At 39.5% G+C, this 10,499-nt stretch overlaps 1 protein-coding gene across 7 annotated transcripts in view; it reads right to left on the bottom strand.

Moving 5' to 3' along the window:
* Nucleotides 1-497: 497 nt before the first annotated feature.
* Nucleotides 498-10,499, bottom strand: part of LOC138308960 (kinesin-like protein KIF13A) — a 270,403-nt gene continuing 260,401 nt past the window's right edge. For all 7 annotated transcript variants that reach the window (XM_069250018.1, XM_069250023.1, XM_069250022.1 and 4 more), the window contains 4 exons: nucleotides 6,301-6,425; nucleotides 4,716-5,715; nucleotides 4,258-4,470; nucleotides 498-3,938 (listed from right to left, as the gene is read on the bottom strand). In XM_069250018.1, coding sequence (XP_069106119.1) covers nucleotides 3,688-3,938; nucleotides 4,258-4,470; nucleotides 4,716-5,715; nucleotides 6,301-6,425 — 1,589 coding nt within the window. In that variant the 3' untranslated portion in view covers nucleotides 498-3,687. The remainder of the gene's footprint in view (nucleotides 3,939-4,257; nucleotides 4,471-4,715; nucleotides 5,716-6,300; nucleotides 6,426-10,499) is intronic.

Raw genomic sequence — 10,499 nt, 5'->3', positions numbered from 1 at the left:
CGTCTTCATAATAAATGTCTTCATATTTTGTAAAAGTTACTGCATGTTTGAATATATAAGTAATTCATAATTAATGTGTCCTGTGTTGTGATGTTGGTAAACCTACTTTCTAAACTGTTGCCAATATTTCATATGCACATTAAATAAATGAAATAATGAGTAACCATTGTGCTTTGTCTTTTCTATATATTCATTATGATGTTAATGTACAGGCATCAAGAAGTGTGAATGAGATATAATTTACAAAACTAATTGATTGATTGGTATAACTGCAGACAACACTCCAATGGCTTTTATTCCTTAAAAAATTATAAAATTCACTACCGTATTCGACCCAACAATCTAACCCCCCCCCCCTTTTGTGTCCTCAACTTTACTTAACAGAGTGAAATTATGAAAACCAATTTTGGTTTCTCTATTCGATTTTAACTAACCTAGGCGATTCTTGAGTAGAATAAGGTAGATGATACTCAATGACTGACAAACTTAACAAAGACAACACTTCGGCATGACACAAATTTTATTTTCATTTTGAATAAAGCAATGAATTTAACAATCAGGATAAAATCTACAATACAACGGTATTATATCACATGTCAATGTAATTCAGGATGGGCTACAATATTGCAGGCAGTGACATAGATTACACCCAGTGGGTGGGGCTTACAGATTACACCCAGTGGGCGGGGCTTACAGATTTCACCCAGCGAGGAGGGCTTACAGATAACACCCAGTGAGGGGGGCTTATAGATTACACCCAGTGGGTGAGGCTTACAGATTACACCCAGTGGGCAGAGCTTATAGATTACACCCAGTGGACAGAGCTTACCGATTACAACCAGTGGGCGGGGCTTACAGATTACAACCAGTGGGTGGGGCTTACAGATTACACCCAGTGGGCAGAGCTTATAGATTACACCCAGTGGACAGAGCTTACCGATTACAACCAGTGGGCGGGGCTTACAACCAGTGGGCGGGGCTTACAGATTACAACCAGTGAGCGGGGCTTACAACCAGTGGGCGAGGTTGAAACCACATCTTAATGACAGTTGGGAATAACGTTATAACAGTAGGAAGGACAAACTTGTATGGTGAACGGGGCTTAATTGACATGAGGGATGCTACACTGAATTACATGACAAATGGGAGGGGAATACATGTTATGTGGACAGAGCTTTATGAACAGGAGGGATGCTACAGTGAATTAAATGACAAATGGCAGGGGCATACACGCTATATGTGTGTGTGTGGCTTGATTTACAGGTGTGAATTAAACGGGCCTAACTTACGTATACACCTGTCTAAACAAGGGCTGATGTATTGTTGGCGAGGAATAATCATTATTAACTGTGGTGACAGTAGCTTTGTCAGCAAGACATAGTGTTGAATAGTTTTAAAAATAATACAATTTTACAATTTCAAATCACGACCATATTGTTTGCCCAAACATGAATAGGACTATACCACTGTCACATGTAACACACAGAGGAATGAATGACAAAAAACAGTGTTATGTTTCAAACCGAAACAACTTTGAATGAAGAAAAGAAAGAAATGATTTGGAATGTGCCTTACAATTAACAAGCTCTGTTACGAGCTTCTAGGACATTGATAACAGATCAAATATCACATTTCTGATCCACCTATATAACGCCGTTGATGTGAGTGATTCCAAAATTTCATTATGTCTTCGTATCGGAGTATTTTTTAAAGCAGTGTGAACCATGTATCGAGCCTACAGTTATCTGACCAGTTTAGTAGAGCCCCGCATAGTGTAGATAGGAACGGAATGTACAGAGTATTTACTAGTTTGTTCTGAATAATGAAGAAATCGGAAAATCCAATGCCCTAACATGTGACCAGTGCATAGGTACAACTAAAACAAATTGCACCATTAATTAGAATTGACCAAAAACGACAACCCAATCTCCACAGATTAACCTGTCTACAAGGTTACGTGGGAAATGTATATTGCAACGATAACACAAATAATAATTCCTGTGTAAGAAAAATGTATCTTGAAATTTAATTTCAAAACGTAAAGATCTTTAAATGAGTGTCTTAATAAACAGGTATCAATTAAATATAACCAATAATTTACCACATTACATTTCTATAACAAAAAACAACCAATACCTACTCTCATCCAATCACAACACAACCAACCAGAGACTAGGTTATAATCCTACTCTTATCCAATCAAAACACAACCAATCAGAAACTAGGTTAAAAACCTACTCTCATCCAACCACAACACATGCTACACGCAGATAGTCTGAAAAAGTGACTTAAACAAGGTTTTGATATGACCATGCAATTATAAAATGAAAGCATTTTAATGAATAATAAAACACTATTATATGACAATCATTAAAGCAACAACTTAAAAAAAAGGAAAATCAAATCTTACGGAGTCTTTATGACACACCATGGATGGTGACATTTGAACACATCTATTTTAGTCTATATAAGATAACAAGCATATGGCTTCTTTGAACAAAAACAGGAATGGCATTAAAGGACAAGTAATTTACTATTGTTTATGTTAATTTCATAATTACATGACATTTTTTTCAAGTAAAGTACCACTAATGATGGCTTGCAGACGGCAAGACTTTGAATTGCTGATGAACAGGCATTGTATGCGATGATAAGAGGTCACCATCATAAAATCTTCATATACGGACAAACTACCGTATTTGCTTACTCATTTTATCCGATTTTTTTTAAGAAATATGAACAAGGAATCATTTTAAACCCGACTTACTCCAGGTGATCAGGAACTAATGTCAACTCAACTTGGAAATGATTTGATCTAGATTACAAAATTTGATGACAACTCCCAGCTGTGGTAGCGCCTTTGTTGCCATGTCACTACATGTACGTATATTTCTTCTCTTCAATACTCAACACATAGCTACTTTTATAATTTCTAACTTTCAGCGTTTTCATATATGTACAGACTTTTCTCATACATGTTTTTGCAATTTACAATATTCCTTTGTACAGACAATATATATAGACAGATAAATAACTAGATCTGATCATGTACAATTATAGCATGACATTGACTTTGACATCTAATTAAAATATACAGCGATGTACTATATACTGGGATGATGTACAGCTGGTTCACGTGTGATACTGAAAGACAAGTTTTTTATAGAACAATTATATATCATTCTCCGTGGGAATACATATACATCGTCTTGACAGTTTTGAAACACATAATTCACAGTGTTACACCAGAAAACAATACCCTTAACTCCAGCAGCTTACGATTGGAAAACAAGGAAATTACAATGTAACGGAAAATCTCAATTTCTTTGGAAGCAACTTTAAAGAAGATAAACAAAATAAAGTTTATCTGGTTTGTCCGTCCACTCAAATCTGCAATTTTAATGAGAAAGTATTCCTCCGTGAGACAAAACACATTTTGAGTGGCCAGTTTTCACTTTATCAGAAAGTTAGCTCCGTGACTTTATCTCAAAAGAAAGGTTAAGTCAAGACTTTGCATTCATCATTACTTAAAACCAATAAACAAAGATCGGTCTGTATGTATATTGTTGTTTTATAGATTTCTTTGTGAAACTTGTATAACGTAGTTTCCAAGAGACACATATACTAGTATACTTCCCATATTCTTAACAGAGAAACGATGACAATATGACTGAAAATTACTGGTGACTATTTTTTCTTTGCTTGACTGGATGATGTTCCTTTAAGATAGGAAGGGCTACCTCCCCCAGGGGACGTAATTCCCGGTGATAAATTAGAGTTGGAGCCTGTGAGCTTAGCTCCCATGGAATGCCTCTTTGCCATCTTACGTGATCCCCGCCGTTTTTTGTCTAAGACAACTTTGTCGTGTCTAACGAAGACACCGTGACGTGGTCGACATTTGAAATATCGAATGCCATGTACAGATCCATCGTTTTTACCTGAAAAAAAAGTTTATTTTTATTCATATTATAATATAAATTATCGGTATCTATATGTGATCTTTAATCCATTTGGGATCTTTATAATGAATGAACAAAGCAACATTAAAAGGCCAAATATATGTATCCATACATTTAAAAGTCGAGTTGTTATGGCAGGTATATATTCATACATTTCAATTGCAAGCTATTTAACATTGTAATTCACAAAACTGAAATTACTAAATTTTAATAATGAATAAAACCATGTACGGAAATCGGATAAGGAAAAAATCAAAGTACCGAAAGTACTCTAACATAACATAAACAATGCACCTACCCTCTGGAAGGTCAAGCTCTACTCCGACCCATGGACCCCCAGCGAACTCGACATTCCCAACAAATTGCACAAATCCGGTTTTTGATGGTCCCTTTGACGAGTTAACAATGACACTTTCTCCGATCTGTATCCAGGACGGCATCGGAACCTCCTGTAGTCTGTCGAGATCGGCTCTACTTCCAAACGAGCAGACACTCAAGGCATCATCGCCAGCTGTGGACAGATTTATATATTGTTATCAAACCACGTGGTGGATGCAAAGCGGAATACATTACATAAGAAACAGTTTTGGAAATATATGACCTTAATCAATGTGAAGAATATATAAAAATATGAAATTTCAAATATCAATTTACGCATGTTTATGGCTTTCATCAAATTAAAAGATTGTGTAAAATTCTCTCTGCCCAATCTTTGAAATGACTCAAAAAAGCTTAGCCTCACGAGACGAGACAAACCTGATGTTTCTAAATCGTCTGAAGTATCCAGAACAAGACTGTTTCTCTTCATGCTCTCCTCAATCATACTGGCCGTGGCATCAGCATGTGAAGGTGAAACTATGCAAGATGAAGGGCGGACACGTTTAGATAGATTTAAGTCACGCCGTCGTATAGGTGTACTTGCAAGGACTCGGTTCTTGTTCTGATCACTCTCTCCTTCTTCACGAATAAACAATTCAATATCTTTTTGTTGCGTGGATGGCTCTGTGAAATCATTACTCTCCTCTGGGTCATCAAAGCCAAGTTTTTCGAGTTCCTCCATTGCAGTTTCGCTGTAGGGATCAACCATCTCTTTAGTAGAGTTACCTCCCTTGTCCTTTGTAAAGGAATGTGCTTCTCTGCTTTCATCAAGAGACGTGCCAGTTGTGTCAAAGTCGGGAAGCTTTGGGCGTCGAATAGAAGCCACACTCACATCCATATCACTTGCATCCTTACTACTCTCATCGGAACTGGAATGCGTTTCTTTCAATTCGGTATTCTGCTCTTTCATTTCATCTCCTGACTGCTCAACAGTTTCAGAGACCTTATCCCCTTCCTGTGTCGAGTCCGTAGACCCTTCCTCTAAATCACTATCGCCACTACTATTGACCTGTTCTACATTGCCCTTATGAACACCTCTGGATTCTTTATTTGATTCTGTGTTATCCTCATTACTCCGCAGACTCAGAGAATCCTCCGAGGACAGTGTTAACATTGACACAGCCTGTGAACCGTATCCACTGGACACCAGGCTCGGGGTACAGTTTTTACCCTGAATGTCCACTAAACTGTCTGCTGTAGATGAGTGGACAATATGTCCATTCTCGTTAGAATTCACAGCCTTATTGTCCTCCCGAAGAGAGCCCTGTTGGGTCTCGTAGGACTCGAAGTCCTGGAATTCGTCAGAGCCGATGCTATGTGGATCTGGTTCGACCTGTCGGATGTGGTGTTTCTGGTCGGCTTCATCATCTTCCAAGTCCTTCACAAGAAAGCACATTAAATTAGATATGCGTAAATAACAGTGAAAATATTAGCCATAAATATTGTACCGAATAAAACACGAAAATCGCATTTCTACTCTTAACTTTCCACGAAGAGCCAATTCAATGTCTGTTTGCCTCGTTTGTATTTGTATTTGACTGATGAGTTTGTGCGTTTAATCACTTTTGGTCAATTGATAATTGCTATAAATCTGTCTTATATCATATATATTTGACCTGTTCTATTTCTCAATTTTACAAAATTTTCTTTTATCAAATATTTGACCCGATTTTTTTTCTTAATTTTACACCATTTTCAATGATCTTTCAATGCGTTAAAACACTGATATGCCTATCAAATCCCCATCAGAGTCATATTCATCCCATAGATGCGGCTGTTTTATTTTAGTGCTAATTCATGTACTGTGCTAAATTTTGTAATTTTCTACTATTGAACCACAGAATTGCGCTTATCTATATCACAATATAAGTCATATTTTAAGTTTTTCACATTTTCTCTAAAATGTGACTGAGCTGAAATAAGTAAAATTACAGTATTCGCTATTCCCCCTAGAGAGCCTCACCTCCTCAGTGTCCTGTCTCAGAAGGGGCTTTGTCTCTCTTTGATACTGTTCCTCTATGAGGGTCATCATGGGTTTCACCGTCGCCACTTTAGTCCCCAGGGGACTTAGAAGGGATTTTGGAGTAGCTGTAAGGGCAATAACATATGAAATAAAGATCAATCGCTCGAAAACATATTTCCAATTGATAGTTGGAAGTTTCACTACACTACCAAATACACGTTTGGTAAATTGAATACCTTTAAGAGTAAAACATCTGCTTTGGTAAAGTAATTTCACATAAAACTGCATCCGATTTTTTAAGACACACTACGCTAGCACAATTAAAACAATATTAGTGACTGCGTTTTAATGTTGGCAAATCCCATTAATATGAGTGCTGCAATTAAGTTTGCTATAAGCAAAAATATACTTGTAGCTCGGCGACAAGTAGTTGACATGTTCAAGTTGATTACTAGTGACCATGGTCTGGGCTGACAGATAATAATAATACATTATTTTAAAATATCACAAGCAATTGTTGTTAGCTTTTATGTTTGTGGTATTACACATCAGTATATATACATCAAATATTTTATACTCTCTGATCTTTTATTTAATACAATGCAAAATGTGTGCATTAAACTTTAGGAATAACAAGAGGCCCAAAGGGCCTTAACGGTCATCTGACTACCTTGGCCATAGTAAAATTAATTATATATGGTGTCCCTTTGTCAGGACCATGTCAGGATCATTTTCAATTTCTTTCAACAAATTTTATTTCAAACAAGAGGCCCAAGGGCCTTAACATATAGGAAATTAATTAGATATATATAGTGTCATGGTAGTCATATTCGATTTGGGATCAACCAGATCTAGATGTAACAATACTTTGTCTGGACCATATCAGGATCATTTCATGCAAGTTTCAGCCAAATCGCACCGGCAGAACTTGAGAAGAAGTTCAAAATGTGTTTTCAAGATGGCGGCTGTGGCGGCCATCTTGGATTTTGGATCAACCCGAAAAAAACAACACTTTGTCGGGACCATGTCAGGATCATTTCACTCAAGTTTCAGCCAAATCGCACCGGTAGAACTCGAGAAGAAGTTCAAAATGTGTTTTCAAGATGGCGGCTGTGGCGGCCATCTTGGATTTCGGATCGACCCGAAAAATAACAACACTTTGTCGGGACCATGTCAGGATCATTTCATGCAAGTTTCAGCCAAATCGCACCGGTAGAACTTGAGAAGAAGTTCAAAATGTGTTTTCAAGATGGCGGCAGTGGGCGGCCATCTTGGATTTTGGATCAACCCGAAAAATAACAACACTTTGTCGGGATCATGTCAGGATCATTTCACTCAAGTTTCAGCCAAATCGCACCGGTAGAACTTGAGAAGAAGTTCAAAATGTGTTTTCAAGATGGCGGCTGTGGCGGCCATCTTGGATTTCGGATCGACCCGAAAAATAACAACACTTTGTTGGGACCATGTCAGGATCATTTCATGCAAGTTTCAGCCAAATCGCACTGGTAGAACTTGAGAAGAAGTTCAAAATGTGTTTTCAAGATGGCGGCTGTGACGGCCATCTTGGATTTCGGATCGACCCGAAAAATAACAACACACTTTGTCGGGACTATGTCAGGATCATTTCACTCAAGTTTCAGCCAAATCGCACCGGTAGAACTCGAGAAGAAGTTCAAAATGTGTTTTCAAGATGGCGGCTGTGGCGGCCATCTTGGATTTCGGATCGACCCGAAAAATAACAACACTTTGTCGGGACCATGTCAGGATCATTTCACGCAAGTTTCAGCCAAATCGCACCGGTAGAACTTGAGAAGAAGTTCAAAATGTGTTTTCAAGATGGCGGCTGTGGCGGCCATCTTGGATTTCGGATCGACCCGAAAAATAACAACACTTTGTTGGGACCATGTCAGGATCATTTCATGCAAGTTTCAGCCAAATCGCACTGGTAGAACTTGAGAAGAAGTTCAAAATGTGTTTTCAAGATGGCGGCTGTGGCGGCCATCTTGGATTTCGGATCGACCCGAAAAAATAACAACACTTTGTCAGGACCATGTCAGGATCATTTCATGCAAGTTTCAGCCAAATCGCACCGGTAGAACTTGAGAAGAAGTTCAAAATGTGTTTTCAAGATGGCGGCTGTGGCGGCCATCTTGGATTTCGGATCGACCCGAAAAATAACAACACTTTGTTGGGACCATGTCAGGATCATTTCATGCAAGTTTCAGCCAAATCGCACTGGTAGAACTTGAGAAGAAGTTCAAAATGTGTTTTCAAGATGGCGGCTGTGGCGGCCATCTTGGATTTTGGATCAACCCGAAAAATAACAACACTTTGTCGGGACCATGTCAGGATCATTTCACTCAAGTTTCAGCCAAATCGCACCGGTAGAACTCGAGAAGAAGTTCAAAATGTGTTTTCAAGATGGCGGCTGTGGCGGCCATCTTGGATTTCGGATCGACCCGAAAAATAACAACACTTTGTCGGGACCATGTCAGGATCATTTCACTCAAGTTTCACAGCCAAATCGCACCGGTAGAACTTGAGAAGAAGTTCAAAATGTGTTTTCAAGATGGCGGCTGTGGCGGCCATCTTGGATTTCGGATCGACCCGAAAAATAACAACACTTTGTCGGGACCATGTCAGGATCATTTCACTCAAGTTTCAGCCAAATCGCACCGGTAGAACTTGAGAAGAAGTTCAAAATGTGTTTTCAAGATGGCGGCTGTGGCGGCCATCTTGGATTTCGGATCGACCCGAAAAATAACAACACTTTGTCGGGACCATGTCAGGATCATTTCACGCAAGTTTCAGCCAAATCGCACCGGTAGAACTTGAGAAGAAGTTCAAAATGTGTTTTCAAGATGGCGGCTGTGGCGGCCATCTTGGATTTCGGATCGACCCGAAAAATAACAACACTTTGTCGGGACCATGTCAGGATCATTTCACGCAAGTTTCAGCCAAATCGCACCGGTAGAACTTGAGAAGAAGTTCAAAATGTGTTTTCAAGATGGCGGCTGTGGCGGCCATCTTGGATTTTGGATCAACCCGAAAAATAACAACACTTTGTCGGGACCATGTCAGGATCATTTCACTCAAGTTTCAGCCAAATCGCACCGGTAGAACTCGAGAAGAAGTTCAAAATGTGTTTTCAAGATGGCGGCTGTGGCGGCCATCTTGGATTTCGGATCGACCCGAAAAATAACAACACTTTGTCGGGACCATGTCAGGATCATTTCACTCAAGTTTCAGCCAAATCGCACCGGTAGAAACTTGAGAAGAAGTTCAAAATGTGTTTTCAAGATGGCGGCTGTGGCGGCCATCTTGGATTTCGGATCGACCCGAAAAATAACAACACTTTGTTGGGACATGTCAGGATCATTTCACTCAAGTTTCAGCCAAATCGCACCGGTAGAACTTGAGAAGAAGTTCAAAATGTGTTTTCAAGATGGCGGCTGTGGCGGCCATCTTGGATTTCGGATCGACCCGAAAAAAAACAACACTTTGTCGGGACTATGTCAGGATCATTTCACTCAAGTTTCAGCCAAATCGCACCGGTAGAACTCGAGAAGAAGTTCAAAATGTGTTTTCAAGATGGCGGCTGTGGCGGCCATCTTGGATTTCGGATCGACCCGAAAAATAACAACACTTTGTCGGGACCATGTCAGGATCATTTCACGCAAGTTTCAGCCAAATCGCACCGGTAGAACTTGAGAAGAAGTTCAAAATGTGTTTTCAAGATGGCGGCTGTGGCGGCCATCTTGGATTTCGGATCGACCCGAAAAAATAACAACACTTTGTCGGGACCATGTCAGGATCATTTCATGCAAGTTTCAGCCAAATCGCACCGGTAGAACTTGAGAAGAATTTCAAAATGTGTTTTCAAGATGGCGGCTGTGGCGGCCATCTTGGATTTCGGATCGACCCGAAAAATAACAACACTTTGTTGGGACCATGTCAGGATCATTTCATGCAAGTTTCAGCCAAATCGCACTGGTAGAACTTGAGAAGAAGTTCAAAATGTGTTTTCAAGATGGCGGCTGTGGCGGCCATCTTGGATTTTGGATCAACCCGAAAAATAACAACACTTTGTCGGGACCATGTCAGGATCATTTCACTCAAGTTTCAGCCAAATCGCAACCGGTAGAACTCGAGAAGAAGTTCAAAATGTGTTTTCAAGATGGCGGCTGTGGCGGCCATCT

The sequence above is a fragment of the Argopecten irradians genome, chromosome 15, assembly GCF_041381155.1.
Source record: "Argopecten irradians isolate NY chromosome 15, Ai_NY, whole genome shotgun sequence".
NCBI classification, from domain to species: Eukaryota; Metazoa; Mollusca; class Bivalvia; order Pectinida; family Pectinidae; genus Argopecten; species Argopecten irradians.
This window is presented reverse-complemented; position numbering and strand designations above follow the sequence as displayed.